General features: G+C 43.0%; 1 protein-coding gene across 4 annotated transcripts in view; it reads left to right on the forward strand.

Moving 5' to 3' along the window:
- The first annotated feature begins 1667 nt into the window (after positions 1–1667).
- cN-IIIB (cytosolic 5'-nucleotidase IIIB) overlaps positions 1668–22615 on the forward strand; it is a 123506-nt gene continuing 102558 nt past the window's right edge. The window contains exons 1-3 of one of the 4 annotated variants that reach the window (XM_068375559.1): positions 1668–1686; positions 17569–17817; positions 18003–18101. In XM_068375559.1, the coding sequence (XP_068231660.1) occupies positions 17608–17817; positions 18003–18101 (309 nt within the window). In that variant the 5' untranslated portion in view covers positions 1668–1686; positions 17569–17607. Of the gene's footprint in view, positions 1687–1847; positions 2028–17568; positions 17818–18002; positions 18102–22615 lie in introns of those variants that run through there. The other 3 variants (XM_068375561.1, XM_068375560.1, XM_068375558.1) reach the window with 3 other exon arrangements.

Below are 22615 nucleotides of genomic sequence, written 5' to 3' on the forward strand. Positions count from 1 at the left end.
AGGGATCGCTGGCCTGGCAGGGACTCCAAGGAGAACTCTGGTGGCGAGAATTTGAACAGAAGACCTTTTGGAAGGAACAGTAATCCAGAGGTTTGGTTGGGGGGAGAGGCTGAGGCAAGGCCTTACATGGGCAGAATGGAGGAACAAAGTTTCTCCTGGTGAGCAGACTCGGTACACTGAGCAAGTTCAGCCGTGCAAGTTAGCCCAGAGAGATCGTGGACCTGACAGGGAGTCCGAGGAGTACCCACCAGCAATTCCTCTGATGGAGAGATGTGGAGGACTTCAAGAAAGGGCACAAGATCTGCTGGAGGGAACATCACTCCAGAGGCTCAAAGAGGGAAGACCGTAGCAAATCCTTGTAGAGGCAGATGTGCGCTTCCGCTGTGCCCCACTTTTCAGCACCTCCAAGATCAGTTCCTAAAGGGGGGAAGGACCCGTAAACCCCAAGGAAGGCTAGCGCTGATGCATATCATCAAAAGATAGAAAGTTACCTGCAGCTGTGTGTGTCGCTGCTTCGCTGGGTCAAGTGACAGAGCCCTACAAAACAGAGGGTTGTTCGGGGTCAATCAATCATTACTCTTATTCATTCAACCTCTGGAGAATACTGAATGAGCAGAGTCTGCGGGGAGGGAACGAAGTGGCGGAGAGAGAAGTCAGGACTTCTTTGACCTTGGGAAGACCCCAAAGAGAGAAGAATCCCTTTTAGACTTCTTCCGTGGCCTACCGTACCGCTCCCCATGAAGTGAGTTTACAGCCAGTTTTATTTAAGGTTGACAGGGCAGAGAGATGGTACACTTGCATCCACCGAGCCAAAAACAAAAGTGATGTAATACACTGGGTGAGTGTGGTACCCACGCTAACTAGCGGCAGGTTGTTACACGTCATGTAAAGAGTTTATGGCTAGTTAAAAGTTTCCAGCTACATGGAAACAATATATCCAAAGTAAAGAGCGAAGGGTTTGTATGTGTGTAGGAACAAGTGTTTATTAAGGGCCATCTCATCAATCTTAGCCTTGTCTAAGTTATTAGAGACTTTAGCCTATATTATACATTCGAATTATAGAAAGTTCACATATTTCATAAAAAGATAAATAGAAAAGTGGTTTAAATTCATCGTCTCCTATAGTGCAGCCTATATAGACTACCAAATACTTTTTTTATATTTGAAGCAACGATATTTCTATTACAAGATTGCTTTTGACCAACGTCATTTCTAGTACAAGATTGCTTAAATTAAACGGGTCAAATTAACATAATGAAATACATTAGAGGTGGAGATATATTTCTAAGGCAATCCTAGTACAGTAATGCATAATATGCTATGGTTATTATTACAAGTTAATCTAACCATTAAGATTAAGCGAACAACACTAATAATTTAATTGCCTAAGTCCGTCGCCGTAATTTCATTAAAGTTATTTCATAACCGAGTAGATTGAGAGAGAGAGAGAGAGAGAGAGAGAGAGAGAGAGAGAGAGAGAGAGAGAGAGAGAGAGAGAGAGAGATGCCTTGACATTTCCGCCATCTTAAAAAAAACATTTTTTGTCGAGTCACGTTATATGTTGATGAAAATTCACCTTAGGTTATTTGCTATTTAAGAACATTCTATTGTGTCTGAACAATCATTCTTTAAAATCAATATATTAATAGTCGATGTTGCTGGGTTGGTTTTCTACGACTTTTAGAGGTGAACGTCCTCATTTTTTTACTATTTTATTGATTTAAGTAAGCCATGGTTATCTATATAGGGAATTTAAACTAACGCATGTGTTAGATGTTACATTTAATGATAGATTATCGTGGTTAATAAGAAAAATATAAAATTCATAAAATTGTTACTGTTGTTGCTAACGAGAGTGTTGTTGTGACAGACTGACAGCCCAACCACTAAGTCTCTGGTCTTTGGCAGTGTTACTACTCTGTCGTAGTGTTTGCATTTAATGACTCAAAAACTGTTGTAAATACTCTTTTAATGGCTCAGAACTTCACTTTATCTCGGTTCTACTAAGTGATTGAAGCTTTCCCAAAGTAAGTAGTATAGTGACTATTCAGTACTAAGTTGACTGTAAATTAAACTATAGTTCTACGGAAGGGTGTTTTAGGCTTAAGTTTTCAAGAATGTAATTAGAAATAGCCTCTGGCTGTGTTGAAGCAGGTATGGCTAGACGTTACACATCGTAACGTAGAAGTAGGCCTCAGGAAATTCTAGCATATAGTAAGGTTAGCCCTGTTTAGGATTGGTTCATACGTGGCTGAAGTTCATTTACATAATATACGATTTAAAGGCGTTTAAATGCCGATCAGGAATGGCAGGGTAGGACAATGCCCTAGAGACTGACTATATATACATATGATCAGTGCCTGAGCCCCCTCTCCACCCATGCTAGGGCCAAGGAGGACCAGGTAATGGCTGCTGATGACTCAGCAGATAGACCTGTAGGCTCTCCCAAACCCCCCCCCCCCATCCTTAGCTCACAATGATGGTGAGGTTGCAGGGACCAAAGAAACTGATGAGTTTGAGCGGGTCTCGAATCTCAGTCTGACGTTATCCAGTCAGGGACGTTACCACAGGCCACCATGGTGTTCATTATTGCTATTTAGGCCTACTGATCACCTTCACTAAACTGAAAAGAACTGCATTTTATTCATTACTTATTTTATCTCTACCTTAGACTGGTTGGTACCATGCAAGTTGGTTAAATATATGATATTTTAATTTCTAGCCATATACATGAATCGCATATTTTTCCCACTCGTTATCTTGTGATTTATGCATTTCTGACCATGATTATTGTGGCAAACCACCCATTCATGAGTTTTTGGACCCCCTGATATAAAGACAATTATGGGGGAACCGAGTGGGAAACCAGGTTTTTTGGCGGTGGGAAATGTCATAAACGAGTGATTTGCAGCAATAATAATGGTCAGAAATGCAAAATAAGCACAAGATAACCAGTTGAAAAAATATATGGTTCACGTAAGTGGCTGAAAACGGGCCAAAACGTGATCATTTAACACTTAAAAAGATTTGTAAAAGGGTACAGAACCTAACAAACCCACCTAACCTAACCTAGTAGTTCCTAGGTCACAACCGAGAGCAACATCTGGGAAGAAGTACTTGTAAGTAGTTAATTGGTTTAAAAAACCCACCTGACAGATACATCATTGTAAATGCACAGAAAGCTCCCCAAACCGATCGGAACCGACTATGCACACTAAGTCCCCTTCAGTCTTTCAGATGTAAACAATGGACTTAAGAGTGAAAAACATACTTCACATTTTAATCGATGGATATGTAAGTTATTATGCCCCAACCCCTATTAAACATATAGAGAAACATACCACCCTAGCCACCACTCGTCCATTTCTTATAGTGAATTCCAGTTTTGCTAGTAGTTAAAGTATCATGTATTTACCTCAAAGTTGATAGCTAGCTCAGTCAGCCAGATTACTACCATTAAACTACCGTATTTAGGTAGAGGTAGGGGATGTAAATTTTTTGGTCAAAAATGCCTCATGAAATGTCTTTTACCAAGGTAGCTTGTATACAGGCCGAGGTATATGTATGGTAACGGCCACCTGTATGTATTATTACAGGTAACTTAGAATACGTCAGTGGAAGGGGGGTTGCAGGGGGCGGCTAAACTCCCCCCCCCCCCCCATGGCTTGTGGGTTAGGTTAGGGGGGAAAGTTTTAGTTAATTGATGTCCATTTTTAATCCCCATGGGACGAACTGGCCGCTGATATACAAAGGCTCCTACAGGCCATTTATGTAATTGAGTGTACAGTACATGCCTTCTGGGAGCCTTTGTATGGTGGCGGAAAGGATCTCTTGCGTGCATAGAACACCATGTAGCCTAAACTTCCCCCCCACTTACTTAGCAGGGGGGGCTAATGCCTCCCTGCAGCCCCCCTGCGACTCCCTTAGACTGCCGTATTTTTAGCGATGGGGTTGAAAATATGACAGTTATATTGCAGGGTCGTCATCATATATAACCCCCTGCTCTATTTCCTTGAGTATTATTGTTGGCATCAAATTTTAAATCCTTATAATTATCCAGCAATGACCTCTACCGTAATAAGATTTCCTTATTGTTTGTACAAGTTGTCAAAAACAGTTCCTTTTTGGTGCTTCGTGAATAATCTTGAAAACGTCATCAGTAGCTTTATGGGCAAATAACTTTTATTGTTTGATTCAATTTTAATATCCATTCCACTTTAGTTGTTTGAATGAGGTCTATGTTAATTAGACTTTAATTTTGATGTCCATTCAAAATTTGCTCAGATTCTACAGCAATAGTCTGTCAGTTCGGTTTATAGGGTAATTTTGAGCATATTTTTCATTAAAGACTAAATTTGTTACTGTTTGATATTGCTGAACGGTAGGGTTTGCTTATATATGAAGCAAATTTTTTTTTTAGAGTTTTATCTCCTGCTTTATGTTTTTGATGACATCGGCTGTTATGTATTATTGTTTTGTGACAAACCACTCGTTATTTGTTCACCTTCTCATGGCTGTGACTGATGTAATACATTACTGTCCCGGGGCTTAAGAGATTTTTATTTGGAGAAACAAATGATTTCCAGCTTAGACCTAATGGTAAAGCAAGTGGGAAAATACTTCAAAGCATAAGAGAGGCAGTGGAAAATATTTACACAACTTGGTAGTCATCAGTTAAAAAATATAGAGGACCTAAAAAATCACTCCATCCTTATGGATAGCTTTGAACCTCATCTAATCTAGGGGTGCAGTGTTTACACATTATTGCATTACCTGGGGTTTCGAGTTTCCCATTGCTTTAGATTCCTGTGTACTTTGACAACATAATTTATTTGCTTTTTTTTGTAATATACTTAACATAAAATTTCACCTATATTAACAATAAAACAAAATTCATGATAATATAGACTAGATTAATTGCTAAAGATACTATACCTTAAAGCCATTTCCCACTTGGGTCCTACCTAAATTTTCCAGTAAGGTGATAGTGCAGTGAATTCACCTCCAAGCTATGCACTGAATGCCTTACTAAAAGATCTTTGCAGTATCCCTTCGGTCCCTTGCCTCATTCACGTTTAAACCTTGTGCCATACAGTACCTCTATTCCCACTTTAATTTCTTCCACCTTACTCTCCAAACGATTAATTTTAAATATTTAACTTAGCCGGTGAATATATAGCTGCAACTCTGTTGCTCGACAGACAACTCTACGGAAAAACTCGCCAGCGATCGCTACACAGGTTGCGGGTGTGCCCAACAGCGCCATCTGTCGACCAGATACCCAGCTCTTATGTAAACAAAGACTCAATTTTCTCTCTGTCGACGTGTCGACAAGACGTACTTTACTCGCTGTTGCTAAACTGGAGTTTTTCACATCTAATTGGTGAAGTACTATATTCTAGTTTTGAGCTTTCGCTGTGCAGGGTTTTTCTTCAATTAAATCCTTGAACTCTTTTTTTGTATCGGATTCTTTGTTGATGACTTAGATCGTTTTTTGGAATTTTCCCTTGACCAATTCAAAATGGCTGACCCTTCACAAGTTCCCAAATTTAGGAAATGCAATGCTAGGGACTGTTCTAGGCGTCTTCCGAAGGCTTCTATCGACCCTCACACTGTTTGTTCCAATTGTCGGGATAAAAACTGTCAATTGGAAGATCGGTGTGAGGAGTGCGTTGGCCTTTCGGAATTCGATTTTATCGAATTTCAAAAGTACACACGTAGGCTAGAGAGAGATAGAGTTAGGAGAAGTTCTTCTCGATCTATTGATGTATCCTCTCCTCATGCCCCACAACCTATTCCTTCCCCTGTAGTGGTTGCTCCTAACCCCCCTCCTGGCACTCAGGAACCATCGATGGCTGACATGATGCGTGCCATCCAGGCTCTGGGTGAGAGAGTTGAGTCCCTTGCTAGTGACCGTAATCAGCTCATGGCGGATGTTAAGGAGCTTAAGTGCCAAAGTGCAGTGGGAAGTGCTAAAGTGCCAAGTGATAGTGTTGTGGACAGTGTTGCTCTTGAGGGTTCGTCTGTTCGTGCCTGTCGTCCTCCTAGTCCGGGACCTCTTGCAAGCTCCCAAGTCCAGGGGAGAAGCAATGTCGTACGACGCATGGGTTCGAGAGGCTTTAATCAGCGAACAGACGTTCCCTCCGTGGTATCGGGCGTATCTCCCCAAGATCGCTCCTACCTACCTAAGACGAGAGAGCCCATTTATACCTCGTCGTCTGAAGGTGTTTCTCGCAAGAAACTTTGGACCAAGGTCTCGCGACCGTTAAAACGTAAATCGGTCCCTTCAGCACAAGTCCAACGGCCCGGTTGTAGCCACTGGGTCAGTTCGGACTCGTTGCCGTCATCCGATGACTGCTCACCGCCTAAGAGAGGCAAAGCGGTACCGCTTCAGACACTAACACCGTCTGTCGCCGCACCTGCTCCCGTAGACCCTAAGTGGTCTTTACTGCAAGACATGCAGTCTAAGCTTATGTCTCTGATGCAGGACTTTCATGCGGAGAAGGTTGCTGCCGTACCAGCTAGTGCAGTACCTAGCCTACAACCCTCCAAGCGATCGGTTGTGCGTCCTGTGGACGCTGAGGTAACCTTCTCACGCACACCAGTTGAGAGAGTTCCTCCACCCATGCGTTCCAGTGTGGTCTGCCAGCCGCATGTTGACGTTAAGCGACGCACGGAGGTTGGTTTTGACGTTCTGGATGTTCAACAACCTTCAGAGTTGCCTTGTTTTGACGCGGTGCGTCAACCTCCGCAACCCAGTGTGGTTTCCACTGCGCAACCCAGTCAGTCTAGACAGTCTCGGGTAGACGCTGTGCGTCCTCGCACTACCATGGTTGTTGCCAGCTCACAGACTGGGCAGCAGGTCCATGACGTTGCGTCCGGCTCAGTCACGCATGCACCAGTGCGACCGGACTCAGCGAACCAGCCGTTACCCACTCCGTTGCCGTTTCCTCATCAGTTGTCGGATGAGGAACTTTCTGATGATGATGTTGCTGCACATCAAGATGAACAACAATCAGAATTGGACGAGCCTAAGTCTACTCAACCCTCTTTGGACTTTAGAAAAGTTTTGGTTATTTTCAAAGAGCTGTTTCCTGACCAGTTTGTTTCTGTGGCTCCTCGTTCTCCGCCTTCAGAGTTTGTTTTAGGCATGCCTTCTACCGCACCTGCCTTTACTAGACTCGTCCTCGCACGCTCGTCCAAGAGAGCTTTGCGGGTGATAGGAGACTGGTTACAGTCCAAGAAGAGTTTAGGGAAGACAGCATTTGCTTTTCCCCCTGCTAGACTCTCTTCTAGATCGAGCGTCTGGTATGCCACGGGAGAAGTTCTCGGCTTGGGAGTTCCTGCCTCTGCCCAGGGCGACTTCTCAAGTCTTGTAGACTCTCCCCGCCGCCTTGCCATGAGACGCTCAAAGATTTGTTGGTCATCATCGGACCTGGACCACCTTTTGAAAGGAATCTTTAGGGCCTTTGAAGTTTTTAACTTCTTAGACTGGTGCCTAGGAGCCCTAAGCAGGAAGATCTCTTCGACAGATAAAGAGACTTCCTTGCTCATTATGTCCTGCATGGACAAGGCCGTACGTGATGGGTCTAATGAGCTTGCTGCATCATTTGTGTCCGGAGTCCTTAAAAAGCAAGAATCTCTCTGCTCATTCCTTTCAGCTGGAGTTACACCGTGCCAGAGATCTGAGCTTCTCTTTGCTCCTCTTTCCAAGTGCCTATTTCCAGAAGTCCTGATAAAGGAAATAGCCGCTTCGTTAGTGCAGAAGGACACTCACGATCTTGTTGCGTCCTCAGCTCGCAAAGCTCCCCCTTTGCCTACCTTGTCAGCTAGACCAAGGATGGACACTCCAGCGTCTCGCTTTATTCCGCCCTTTCGTGGCAGAGCCTCCAGCAGAGGAGGTGCTCGTGCCGAAGGGAAGCGAGGGAAGAAGAAAGGATCCAAGTCCTTTAAGGGCAGAGTCTGACTGCCCGCAACTTCAGACAGCAGTGGGAGCCAGACTCAAGAACTTCTGGCAGGCCTGGCAGAAGAGAGGCGCAGATGCACAATCTGTGAAGTTGCTCAGAGAGGGGTACAAGATTCCTTTTGTACGGAAACCCCCTCTAGCAACGTCTCCCATCGATCTCTCTCCCAGGTACAGAGAGGAAGAAAAGAGACGAGCCTTGAAACGGGAAGTGTCTCTTTTGCTAGAGAAGGGAGCGGTGGTCAAAGTCTCGGACCTTCAATCTCCGGGATTCTACAACCGCCTCTTCTTGGTTTCAAAGAAGACAGGAGGGTGGAGGCCGGTGCTAGACGTCAGTGCTCTGAATGTCTTTGTCACAAAGACGACGTTCTCCATGGAGACCACAAAGTCAGTCTTAGCAGCGGTCAGGAGGGAAGACTGGATGGTCTCTTTAGACCTGAGGGACGCCTACTTCCACGTCCCCATCCACCCAGACTCCCAACCTTTTCTGATATTCGTTTTCGAAAAGGTGGTCTACCAGTTTCGGGCCCTGTGCTTTGGCCTAAGCACAGCTCCTCTCGTGTTTACGAGGCTGATGAGGAATATAGCCAAATTCCTCCATTTATCGGACATCCGAGCCTCCCTTTATTTGGACGACTGGCTTCTCAGAGCCTCTTCCAGTCGTCGCTGTCTGAAGGATCTAAAGTGGACTCTAGATCTGACCAAGGAATTGGGTCTCCTTGTCAATTTGGAAAAGTCGCAACTGGTCCCATCCCAAACTATTGTGTATTTAGGGATGGAGATTCACAGTCTAGCTTTTCGGGCTTTTCCGTCGGCCCCCAGAATAAGTCAAGCCCTGTTATGCATCCAGAACATGCTGAAGAAGGAACGCTGCTCAGTCAGGCTGTGGATGAGTCTGGTAGGGACGCTATCATCCCTGGAACAATTTGTGTCATTAGGAAGACTACACCTCTGTCCGCTTCAATATCATCTAGCTTTTCACTGGAAAAAGGACAAGACGCTAGAAGGGGTCTCGATCCCCATTTCCGAAAAGATGAAGTCTTGTCTGACTTGGTGGAAGGACAGTATCAACTTGAGAGAGGGTCTTCCCCTGGCTGTTCAGACTCCCAACCACGTTCTCTTCTCGGACGCATCGGACGTGGGCTGGGGCGCGACATTAGACGGTCGGGAATGTTCAGGACTGTGGAACTCGAGTCAGAGGATCATGCATATCAACTGCAAGGAGCTGTTGGCAGTACATCTGGCCTTGAAAAGCTTCAGGTCTCTCCTTCGAGGCAAAGTGGTGGAAGTGAACTCAGACAACACCACTGCCTTGGCGTACATCTCCAAGCAAGGAGGGACCCACTCACTGACGTTGTACGAGATCGCAAGGGACCTGCTCATCTGGTCAAAAGGTCAAGACATCTCACTAGTAACGAGGTTCATCCAAGGCAACTTGAATGTCATGGCAGATTGTCTCAGTCGGAAAGGGCAAGTAATTCCAACAGAATGGACCCTCCACAAGGATGTATGCAAGAGACTTTGGGCCACTTGGGGCCAACCAACCATAGATCTCTTTGCAACCTCGCTGACCAAAAGGCTCCCAATCTATTGCTCACCAGTCCCGGACCCAGCAGCAATACATATAGATGCCTTTCTCCTAGATTGGTCACATCTAGATCTCTACGCATTCCCACCGTTCAAGATTGTCAACAAGGTACTGCAGAAGTTCGCCTCTCACGAAGGGACAAGGTTGACGCTTGTTGCTCCCCTCTGGCCCGCGAGAGAATGGTTCACCGAGGTACTTCGATGGCTAGTAGACGTTCCCAGAAGTCTTCCTCTAAGGGTGGACCTTCTACGTCAGCCACACGTAAAGAAGGTACACCAAAGCCTCCTCGCTCTTCGTCTGACTGCCTTCAGACTATCGAAAGACTCTCGAGAGCTAGAGGCTTTTCGAAGGAGGCAGCCAGTGCGATTGCTAGAGCAAGGAGAGCATCCACCCTTAGAGTCTACCAATCGAAGTGGGAAGTCTTCCGAGACTGGTGCAAGTCAGTCTCTGTATCCTCGACCAGTACCTCTGTAGCTCAAATAGCTGACTCTCTCTTATACCTGAGAAAAGGACGATCCCTTTCAGCTCCCACTATCAAGGGCTACAGAAGCATGTTGGCATCGGTCTTCCGGCATAGAGGCTTAGATCTTTCCAACAATAAAGATCTTCAGGACCTCCTTAAGTCTTTTGAGACCACTAAGGAGCGTCGTTTGGTTACACCTGGTTGGAATTTAGACGTGGTACTAAGATTCCTCATGTCAGACAGGTTTGAGCCGCTACAATCAGCCTCCCTGAAAGATCTCACTTTAAAGACTCTTTTCCTGGTATGCTTAGCCTCAGCTAAAAGAGTCAGTGAGATTCATGCCTTCAGCAAGAACATCGGTTTTTCGTCAGAAAAAGCCACATGTTCGCTACAACTTGGTTTTCTAGCCAAAAATGAGCTGCCTTCTCGACCTTGGCCTAAATCGTTCGATATTCCCAGCTTATCGAAGATTGTAGGCAATGAACTAGAAAGAGTCTTATGCCCTGTGAGAGCTCTTAAGTTCTATTTAAAGCGCACCAAACCTTTACGAGGCCAATCTGAAGCTTTATGGTGTTCAGTTAAGAAACCATCTTTGCCTATGTCAAAGAATGCTTTATCCTACTTTATCAGACTGTTAATACGAGAAGCTCATTCACATCTGAGTGAGGAAGACCAAGCTTTGCTTAAGGTGAGGACACACGAAGTTAGAGCTGTCGCAACTTCCGTGGCCTTTAAGCAAAATAAATCTCTGCGAAGTATAATGGACGCAACCTATTGGAGAAGCAAGTCAGTGTTCGCGTCTTTTTATCTAAAGGATGTCCAGTCTCTTTACGAGGACTGCTACACACTGGGACCATTCGTAGCAGCGAGTGCAGTAGTGGGTGAGGGCTCAACCACTACAATTCCCTAATTCCATACCCTTTTAATCTTTCTCTTGAAATGTTTTTTAATGTTGTTCTTTGGGTTGTCCGGAAGGCTAAGAAGCCTTTCGCATCCTGGTTGATTTGGCGGGTGGTCAAAGTCATTTCTTGAGAGCGCCTAGATTAGGGGTTTGATGAGGTCCTGTTGTATGGGTTGCAACCCTTGATACTTCAGCTCCTAGGGGTCGCTCAGCATCCTAAGAGGATCGCGAGGCTCCGTAAGGAAGACGTACTTAAAAGGCAGAGTAATTGTTCAAGTCGACTTCCTTACCAGGTACCTATTTATTTTGTTTTTGTTATTTTGATAACTTCTAAAATGAAATAAAAAACTCTTAGCTCATAAAATGTAAACATATATTACTGGTCTCTACCCACCATCCTGGGTGTGAATCAGCTATATATTCACCGGCTAAGTTAAATATTTAAAAATGATATTTTGATTATAAAATAAATTTTTGAATATACTTACCCGGTGAATATAAATTAAATGACCCTCCCTTCCTCCCCAATAGAAACGCAGTGGGACGAGGAGAAAATTGAGTCTTTGTTTACATAAGAGCTGGGTATCTGGTCGACAGATGGCGCTGTTGGGCACACCCGCAACCTGTGTAGCGATCGCTGGCGAGTTTTTCCGTAGAGTTGTCTGTCGAGCAACAGAGTTGCAGCTATATATTCACCGGGTAAGTATATTCAAAAATTTATTTTATAATCAAAATATCATTTTTACTACATACCACAACTGTAGGGTTTCCTCCAGTTGCATGGGAGAGCAAAGGCCTCCTAGTCCCTGTGTTTGGCTATATGGTCCAAATCTTTAAATTGATAAGTATAGTGGTAGAAAATGAAAAAGTGGTCATAGCTAAAATAAAAGGATTTAAAATTTGATAAGTTGACATAAGAATTTATAAGGGCAAAATCCCCATTTACATTACTAGCGCTACATATGGTCTCTTCATATCTTTACAAAAAAGTGACAGCAATAGTTTAAGGGACATATTTTATTTTGGCATAGCATAGGAAGCAACATCCTTCTTAACAAGGGCTTTGTCCTCAATACATTATGCATTAAATGATCCATTGCCTTGGGATTTTAATAAGGTAACCATCACACATAATGTATTTCGCATTTTCTATAGCAATCATATCGGTTTGATTTATGTTCACATTGCTGAAAATGACTTCTCATAGCTAAAGTATGATTTATGGTAGAATTATTTTGTGTGTACTGTAAAGGGCAATCTACAAATACCTGTAATTTACATACAATATTTACTTGTTTAATACCTTGATTCTTGTGGAGGTACAATATATGTTCATATTACAGATTAAGGTTTTTTGTGATCAATCTATTCTGAAGAATTGTTTTAATTCTTTTATTCTGCCTTGTTTTGAGGGTTGTTCTCTTGTCTGGCCTTCCGCTACTGTATGTAAGCTTAATTTGTTGGACAGGAACTTACGGTTTATTAAATTTCTTATTCATGATCTAGATACTGTATTAATCTTTGCCCCCATCATTCAGTTAGTTCGTTATGCATATTGCATAAGATTTTTCATAATTCTAACCATCGTTTACATTCAGATCTTCCTGGACACTGTCATCCTGGTTGTAATACTGAGTGTACAGTTAGTTCTAATAGTCTTGCCTTCTCCATCATGAGGCTCAATACTATCCTGGGGGTAATGCTGAGACCGAAGGGCATGACTTTGAATGCAAAGGCTTTCTTGCCTAGACGGAAGCCTAGGTAAGGAGAGAAGTTTCGAGCTACTGGGACATGATAATAGGCATCGGTAAGATCGATAGAGGTGGTGACAGCCCCACGGGGAAGTAAGGTCCGTACCTGAGAGATAGTCAGCATACGGAACTTGTCGCAGAGGATGTAAGAGTTTAGTTTCGACAAGTCCAGAACTACCCTCAACGCCGACGAGTCTTTCTTCGGGACTGTAAACAGGCGGCCTTGGAATTTCAGGGATCGAACCCGTTTGATCGCTTTCTTCTTGAGTAACTTTGTGGTGTACTCTTCCAGGATGGGAGTGGGTCACTGGTGGAGGAGGTGATCCCTGTGACCATTTCCAACCCAAGCCCTTGGATATTATGCTGTGAGCCCATGGACTGAAGGTCCAATGGTCTCGGAAGTGATAAAGTCTCCCTCCTACCGGCATCACATCATTGGGAGGGAGTGAACCTAGGTCCCCTCCCTCCACGGGCACCCTTTGCTTTAGGTCCGCCTCGCTGGCGGAACTGTCCTCTACCTCCGAAGCTTCCTCTCTGGTGTCCACGAAAGGAACCGGAGGATTCGTAGGTAGGGTTGTATGCAGGAGAGTTGACATCCAAGTGGGGTTGGGCTGTGTACCAGGGGGAGCAGTGAGGTAGACTACTTGCTGAGGGGGAGCCGGTTGTTGAGAAGTCGAAGCAGAGGAAGACTGTATCGACGAGTTACCCCGGACCGTCTTGTAAGGAATAAACCTCTGCTTCTTCTTGAAGAACGTCTGTTTCTGGGATTCGATCCTCCTTTTGGTCGAGAGACCCCGCCTTACTTGCAAATTTTGGTTTGCCCTCGCCGCGTCCTGAAGAACCTTATCAACTTCGTTCTGAGGGAAGAGGTTCTTACCCCAGCAGGAGGACGCTATCAGCCTGTTCGGTTCATGTCTGATGGAGGCCTCAGACAGAACGAACTTCCTGCAACTAACTCAAGCCGACCAGAAGTCACGGAGGTCTATTTGGTAGGACAGCAGCAGGTTCTTTGTGACGACTCTGAATAGTGTTTCCTCTGGGTAAACCGATGCTAGGGACTCTATGGAGGTGATGGAGTGGAGGGACCTAGCTAGTCTATTACGGGTCTAGAACTCAGTTTTGAGAAGACTCTCTAGTAATCTGGGGAGCTTCTCAGAGAAAAGAGTAGAGGCACAGTCCGGGTCTAGCTTCCCCACTGTGAAGGTAGAAGACGCGTCGTCCCAGGTTGCAGAGGTACCTGGAATAAGCAATGAGGTGGGGTCCGTCTCCTTGAGAGCCGGCATGGAAGAGCCTTCCTTGATGGCCTGTATTGTCAGCTCTGTGATTTTGTCTATGAGCGGCAAAGAGATGGAGGCCGCCGTCGTAAAAATAGTGTAGGCACCTTTGTGTGGGGTGAGCTTGGAGTTAATACACCCCACTCTGATAGAGTTCTGGCCCAGATAGCCTGGGCCTGCTCTTTCGGAAATATCACTGTTTCCTTCGGTACCTTGTCCATTCGGACCAATGCATTCGTCCTCCGCGGAAATGGTTGCTCTGACTTCTTCAATTAAGGGGGCAGCAACTTCCGGAGAGACTGCTGCAGTTGTCGAGCCTGGGAAGAGACGGGAGGCCGTGTCTCCATCGAGGAGATAGGGTGCGCCAGACGGGGCATTCCTGCCGAAGCCCGACACCCAAGGACGAAGAGCAGCCCTTGCTGACCGAAGAGAGTCATCATCGGCCTGAAAGATTCAAAAACAAAACTACGAACGAAGAATAACGTCTGCTAAAACCTAAATTAAAGGGAAATAGTCGACTGACGAACGCCTCGGGGGGCGGGTACTAAACTACAGTATAATAAAGCTAGAGCGTTATTCTTGTTCGCAGATTGGACTTGCTAGCAAAAAGTACCATGGGAATAATAACGATAATAATAATGATGGTTCAAAAAGGCATAAGGCCAGGGACTTAACCAAGAACCTAAGTGACAGAGTACCAAACGGGCAAGACTAAGATGAACTCCCAGCAAGACAAGGGAACAAACAATGGCCGCCGAGGACGCGGACGGGCCCAGACGGTAGTGATAAAACAGACTTAACTGGGTAGATGACAAAAGCCCGGTACTACAAAAAGCTGTCAAAATAAACTATGGTACTTAACATTGGAATGGGTGAAGATGGAGCTTCGGTCATGACGAAATAAATCCACAGGAGTGAAAAAAAGCCGAGAGCACAACAAAAAACACACACTGGAGCAAGTCCAAATTAGAAGGATGTTGTTCAGATGGCGCTCGCGTCGGGGCGTGGGTGGCGTGGCTCTGGTAGCTTGGCTGGTTCCTCTGTAACGGCCCATCCCTTTGACGAAGGAATTAACTAAATGGAAGCCACCTGTGAATAGTGGCTTTCACGCGCCTTTGCTTTATACACGACACCCACAAGGTGCTCGCGCGAGGGTAGTAACCTCTGCATTCCATGCTTTTATCTTTCTCTAGTATAATTGGAAGATTTTATCAGAAAAGTGTATTAGAAGGACCCCTTTTCACCGGGCGCCACAGGTCTCTCCTAAGAAATAGATTTTTCCTTCGTCAAAATCCCTTTTATGAATGATTTATTTTAATGTTGTTACTGTTTTTAAAATAGTTGAATTGTTTATTATTTCTCATATCATTTATTTATTTCCTTTCCTCTCTTGGCTATTTTTCTTGTTGAAGACCTTGTGCTTATAGCATCCTGCTTTTTCAACTAGGGTTGTTGCTTAGTTTCCAGATGAAGCCTCGTAGTTCCTGTTTTCCTTTGGAGGTTCTGTAGGGAGAGTTTTCTCTCAGGCACCCTTTCTGAGGGAAGCACCCTTCAGTTATTGCTTCTCCAGATCATCATGGAACTTTTAGATCTTCCTACAGATACCTTCGGTGTCCACAGGAAAGTTGTGTAGTCTTCAGTCTTCCTTTAGAGGTATTGGAGGGAGAGTCTTCTTCCAGGTGCCCGTTCTTGGGAAAGTGACCGAGTCCAATTTGTCTTGGAAATTCTAGTCAATCCTATAGCTGCCTGTAGTATCTTAAGATTTCCCTGCATAGACTTAAGTCTGGCTTTGGTGGAAGATGTCCCCCCTGGCTCCCTCCTGAGGGAAGCACCCTTCAGTTCTGGCTTTTCCACATGGTTGGGGAGGTCCAATAAGCAAGTGCCCTGCCCTCACCACCTTCGAAGTTGTTTTTCGGAGTGTTGCACTTTGAAGCACTCTCCCAAGGATGTTCTCAACCTTGTCCATCCAACCTCTTCGGAGGCAGACTGTAGACGAGCTTCTTAGGCGGTCTACTTTTCTTCAGACCTTCAAGAGACGATTAACCAACACGCTCTTTCAGATGCTCCTCTTCCAGTGCCTCAACCAGGAGTTTTACATACAGAGAATTCATCTCTTTGGGACTCTCTTTTACTAGTGGGTTTTCACCGATGGACTTGGCCAGACGCATGAGTTTCGAGATGGACCTACCCTATAGGTGCGTCTGACAGACGCACTCCTCCCAGGCACATGTCTCCTAGGGAGACAGTTCCCAGGTAGTCTGCCCTATGTTCGCCTACTCTTCTGACATGTCCTCCAGACGCACTTGTTGCTAGCATGCCTGTCTCCAGTCACGCCTCTTTCTAGACTGGTTCCAAGACATGCTTCTTTCAGTGCTCTTAGCCGGATTGCCCTTGTCCACTGGCATATCTACCAAGGCATGTGCATCACAAAGCCCCTAGCCTTTAGACGCATCTCCTAGATACTATATCCCAGATTCTTTGTCCCTGCAAGCAACTCCACCAGACGCACATATTAACAAGCATACATATAATCATGCGTCAAGGCTGCATCTTCCAGATGTGTGTCTTCCAGGTGTGCTACCACAGGAGAATCTTCATTACAAGCATGTTTGCCAGATAGGCTTCCTTGCAATCGTTGCTCCTTATTCAGAAGCAGCATACCAAATGCACATCTCTCAGACACATGCTCTCCTCCTGACACGTCCTTCTTACGCTCATCTCCCAGGCACACATCGCAGGTCTCACATCCATTAGGAAGGCATTGTTGTCCTCCAGTTGCTGAAGAGGGAAATATGGATTCAACATTCCTCATATTGTAGTGCAGTATCAGAAAGGTCTACGGCCTAGGAGAAGCCTTGTATTTCCTTTGAAGGACAGCCATCAACCTTCTCTGTCACGTCCCTAGCAGCACGACACACAGACTAGAGGTCAGTTGATTAGCCTTAGCCAAGGAACCCTAAGTTGTTCCTACAAAAATACAAACTTGGGTATTGTTAGGAAAACTGCAAATTACTTTAAAGATTTCTGATACAGACTCCGAAAGAATTTCCTCCTCTCTCCGTCCTGTTGTGCCAACTACATGTCTAGATATTTCACAGCGTCTCCTCGCAGTGAAAGGCTTTTTGCGAAAGGTTGTATGAGAGATGTCTGGATGCCTACTCTGTATTAAACCAAGTAGACCATCTTCTGTGGCTGGTGTTGTGGAAGGGGTGTTTCTCCTTGTAGCCTGTATCCTGTTAATAGCCAAGATAGCCAGGATAAGTAACCTGCCAGTTGGAATAGGAATAGAAACTTCCTCCACTTTAGGTTGTCTCCATTATGTAAAGGACGGAAATTCCCAAATCCCTACTGGTAACTACCGGCCACCTGTTTACACCTCGTTATAAAAGTTTAACTCTTAAGTACACCAGCTTCACTGATATCTAGCTCAGGTAAAGGACTCAGGTTTGTATGGTTAGGGAGAATTAGTATTCTCTAAATTTGTTATGGGTATCTGTATGTATGTAAGTGTTTCTTCTTTTTGAGTGTGTCTGAAAGAGCTACTGATTCCAGATAAGGTATGCAGTATACAGTATGAAAAAGCTGATATGATGAAAAAGAAATATTTCTAGAATATTTCATTTTTCAGAGGTACCATAGGTACAACAGTATTTAGAACCTAAGCCCTATGATTGGTTCAAGAGGGACAGCGTTACGAGCAGGAGGACTACAGCTGTCTAGAGTTCTATCTGGATCAAAATCATCAGAAACTAGCTGTGATTTGGCAAGCAAAGTTTCACCAGTTCGAAAAAAAACCACAGGGCCTCGAGATACAGGGTTTATTAATTCTTCACCAGCCATCATGCCTGAGACATCAACATATCCAATGCTAGAAAAGGTCAGTTGTTTTATTGTATTTTCTAGGTTTTGTAGTTTGAAATTTTTGTTGGAACTTTTTTACTTTTGTTTTAAAAAGATTTTGTAAATTCATCTTTTGAATTACTTTTAAAAGTATATATGTGTATAGAAACTTGGGTTTTAGATAATGAACATGTGTCTCATAATATACAATCTTTTTTCCAGCTTGGGATCTTGAGTAATGATCATGTACGCATTAAAGATCCTGGTCGTGTGGAAGAACTCATCTCTTCTATTGTCAGAGATGGCTTTTCAAAACTTCAGGTAGGTAATTTTAGTCAGTTATAGTAGATTAATCTAAAAACACATTTAAAGCTTTGATCATAATATTATGACTTATATTTTAAGCTAAGCAGTACAATACAGTAGCATGCTAGTTCTGATATTCTTTACAGAAAATCAGCTGTTTTTCTTATATGAAACTTTGTTATTTATCTTCTTGATACCGTATATATTTTATTTGCATATTAATTACTTGAGTATAGACTGGGAGGAGCGATGTGTTTATTGCTATCCAACTTTTTTTGTAGGTTATCTTTTCAAAGTTTGTTGTTTTATACAGAATAGGGAACTTTGAAGTATTGATTGGGGTAATATTGTTCTGTGTTGGAATTATTCAACAATTGTAAAAGAAATTGAACTACAAACCTTTCGTCCTTTAGAACTGGGAATGTCTTCAGCAGAGGTGGAACGGTTGTTGAAATTGTTAACAAGGTAGTTGTAAGCAGTTGGTGAGCGGGGGCGACTAACCCCTCCCACCCACTTGTCAAACACTCTTCACTTTTGTCTTTGTCTACAACTTGAAAGGACTTTCTGTTACATGTTATCCAAGGCTGTTTAATATCTTTTTTTTATACTGTTTTGTTTTAAATCTCAGTTCTGAGCTGAAGGTCAAAAGTGAAGAGTCTTCGATAGGCTGGTGGGCATGGCTACTGCCCACCTGTCGTTAACTACCTTGTTGACAAATTTAACAGCCATTTCAGTTCTGCTGTAGATATTTCCGTACTTTAAAAGACTCAGGTTTGTATAGCAAGGAAAAAAGCAAACGTTACTTTTAAATTTTGTCGTGTTCTTTTGAAAAATATCATGGTTAAAAAGTACTTTATAGCTTTTTAATGACAATAGTTATTCACAGTATGTAAATGAATAGTTGACATTTGAGAAAGGAAACTAATTCTGCTATAAAGTATGGTAATATTGATTTGTACTATGTGTGGTTTCTTGTATTTTAAACAATCATTTTTGTTGTTGTTGTTTCTCATTTGTTTATGGGCATGATTGTTTTGTTCTTAGCATGAATTCTGTTGTGTATAGTATTTTTTGTTCTTTACAGTAAAATATTTTTCAAAGTCAAGAAATTTTTAAAATTTTTACTCACTTGTTCATGGCTATTTCCCATTAAAGTGTTTGTTGTTTGAACTGTAATTTTATTAGATTTTATCAAATTATGGCCAAATGTATTTGAATATAAGATCAGATAATGAAATAGTGGTAGTGTTCAAGTGCATTGCATTTTCAGTTTGTAGAATATCACATAGTACAGTACTGTACTTGCATGTTTAATATGGTAAACATAAAGTAATAAGTAAGTTAATGAAAGGTTAGAATATACTGTTTAAGAGTTCAGATTTATTGTCAATTTTATTACCTATCTGTCATAAAGTAAAATGAAGGACAAGTATCAGAACTTTTTTTTTATCTTTTTTTTTTTTTTATCTAATGAAGGACAAGTATCAGAACCTTTTTTTTATCTGTCATCTCAGTCGGAAATAAACTCCAGTGGTGTGCTTTGTTGCTATTGTATGAGTGTTATGTGGATTGCAATGTGTCAACATAGATAAAATCATGATGAAATTAAATTGTTATTCAATTAGATATTCTATACATGTTTTAAATGACATAGATTTTCAGTGGCTGATTCCACTGTGTGATTTCTCAGTACAGTAGTACACGGGTCTCACAGCGATGAAATAGAGAAATACCAATGGAAGATCAGTCCACTGGTAAGATAGTTAAAGGTCGACTGCCATAGAAAATGTTGAATTAGAATAATTCTTAACTTTTTAATTTGTATTTGTGGACAATACTGAGTTTCAAGATTATGGCTATGAATGATAGATAGCTGAATAGCAACTGGTTTTAGAAAATATATTTGCTCATAGATATAATGCTAAATTATGGTCATCATTGGAAACAGTATTTAGAATCTGACACAAACCGAGAGTTATCTTGAAATGTTGATTACATTTTTCTTTATACAAACTGTTCCAGATTTATGTACTATTAGTTATACAGTGCAGTAATGTTGAATGTTGTATACTGTACATTTTTAAAGGGAAATTTCCTCTAATGCTTTTATTGACATTGAGATACTAAGCTAGTAGAGAGTTGGGAATACATAATGCATTTGTTCCTATGAAAAATACAAACAATCGTCCGTTAAGTAGGGGAATATGTTCTGCACGAGCTGTATGTCTGTTGAATTTGAACAAGCAGTTAAACGACAGGTGGGAGCGAGGGTGAGGAGCTCTGCTCTCCCCACCTGTCAAAAGCTCTTCACCTATGTTTTTGGCCACAACTAGTACAGATGTACTGTGTCCTCTTAATCAAACTTCTCTTTTTGTTTCCTTTGAGGAAGTGAATGCAACCTGTTGATTGTAGATACTTGTACATAATAGACTTTACCTCCAGTTTTTGTTAGATCACCAATGGATCCACACTTTCTCTGTTCTTCGTGCTAGGGGCATGTCTGTTCGCAATCATCCCCGTGTGCTGAATGTAGGTCAGGGGTATGCTTTGATATGGAAGAAGAGAGCTTTGGTTCTTCCTCCTGCTATTTGGGTGTGCATGGTACCGCTGCTCTTGCATTTCCAGCTCTGGCACAGTCCCCAGGGACTTTGCCTTAGAGGTGATGCCAGTCGTGAAGAGAGTGGTCAGTGTGCCCCTGGTGTAGGTGATTCCTGTGATGTCTGCAGCAGCTCCCCCCACCTAGGTATAGGGCGGCCTTAGGGCTGAAATGTTGTGTTGCCTCGGTGGTGTTGGGGTTCCTGTGCATTTCTCCCGACCTAGTCACCCCCCTTCGCCTATGTCTTCACCTCGACCCTTGTGCCTGAAGTTTTTGCTCCCCTGTAAGTGTTGTAGTTCCTGTTGGAGCAACCCCTGTAGTTTTTCCTTTTGGGGGAAGATCATTGTCGTGGTCTCTCAGACATTATCACCTCGCATTACAGAGCCCGAGGGGAGGTGTAGAAAGAGGAAGAAATGTGTATGCTCCTCCTCCAACTCCTCGTCTTATTGTCCTCTTCGTCTTCTGACTCTGTTCATACTTTTAGTAAGAAAAAGTAGTAGTTAAACAAGATGATTGGTTTAGAGTTCTCGGGTAGGAAAAGTCAAAGAATTTAGTCTGCTGTAGTCGTAGGAAAGGAGCTCCTTGCCAGCCCCCCCCCCCCCCCCCCCCCCCAGGGCTAGTACTTGGGTGGCCGGGTACCATGGTAGATAAGCGGGACAGGTGTTACAGCTCTACATTTCAACCCCCCCCCCCCCTCCCCCCTGGCCCGATGCATGGGGCTGGTGGCCCGGGTCCTGGGACTCAGTTCCTCGGCTGTCCTGGTAGCCAAACAGGACAGGTATTATAGCCCTGTGGTTTAGTGTCATCTCACAGCCCTGACCCTTGAACCGATCTCCCCAAGACTGCAGTTAGGGTTGCCTTGGGTCTCCTGGAATTGACTGGTGTCAGTTCCATGTTTGAGTCACACCCCCAGCCATGGCCCATCGGGGTCGTGCCTCTGCGTTTGGGCCTCCTGGCCCTAATTATTATAATTGTTATTATCTTTATTATTATTATTATTAATATTATTATATTATTATTATTATTATTATTATTATTATTATTTATTGTTTTAATTCTTATTATTATTATTATTATTATTATTATTGTTATTTTAATTCTAATTATTATTCTTATTATTATTCTTATTATCATTATTACAACTAGCTAAGCTACAGACCTAGTTTTAAAAGTAGGATGTTATAAGCCCAAGGGCTCCAACAAGGTAAAAATATCCCAATGAGGAAAGAAAATAAGGAAATGAATAAATTATAAGAGAAATAATGAACAATTAAACTAAAATATTTTAAGAACAGCAACATTAAAATAAACCTTTCATATATAAACTATAAAGAGACTTATGACAGCCTGTTCAACATAAAAAAAATTAGCTGCAAGTTTTAACTTTTGAAGTTCCACTAATTCAATTACCTAATTAAGATCACTCCACAACTTAGTCGCAGCTGAAGGAAAACGGATAGAATATTGTAGTTTTGAGCCTTATGATGGAGAAGGCCTGACTGTTAGAATTAATTGCATGCCTTGTATTACAAACGGAATGGTACTGTCCAGAAATATCTGAATGCAAAGGATAGTCAGAATTATGAAAAGTCTTATGCGACATGTGCAACGAACTAACTGAACGATGGTGCAAGAGATTATTATCTAAATCAAAAATAAGAAGTTTGATAGCCCATAAGTTCCTGTCCTGGCCGGGACTGTGACCTGTGGATCAGATTCTCCAGCTATCCCAGTAGCCAGATGGAATAGAAGTTTATGGCCCTGTGCACTTTTTGTCCCTCTGTTGATAAAGGATCTGTGGCAATCTCAGTTTCTTTTTCTACATGCACATGTAACTTCTGCTCTTTTCCTCAAGCTACGATACTAAGAGCAATTTGAGAGGATAGCACCATTCAAGGCTATCATTGCACAATGTGTGTAATGGAAAATCAAG

The sequence above is a fragment of the Palaemon carinicauda genome, chromosome 6 (genome assembly GCF_036898095.1).
Source record: "Palaemon carinicauda isolate YSFRI2023 chromosome 6, ASM3689809v2, whole genome shotgun sequence".
Taxonomy (NCBI): domain Eukaryota; kingdom Metazoa; phylum Arthropoda; class Malacostraca; order Decapoda; family Palaemonidae; genus Palaemon; species Palaemon carinicauda.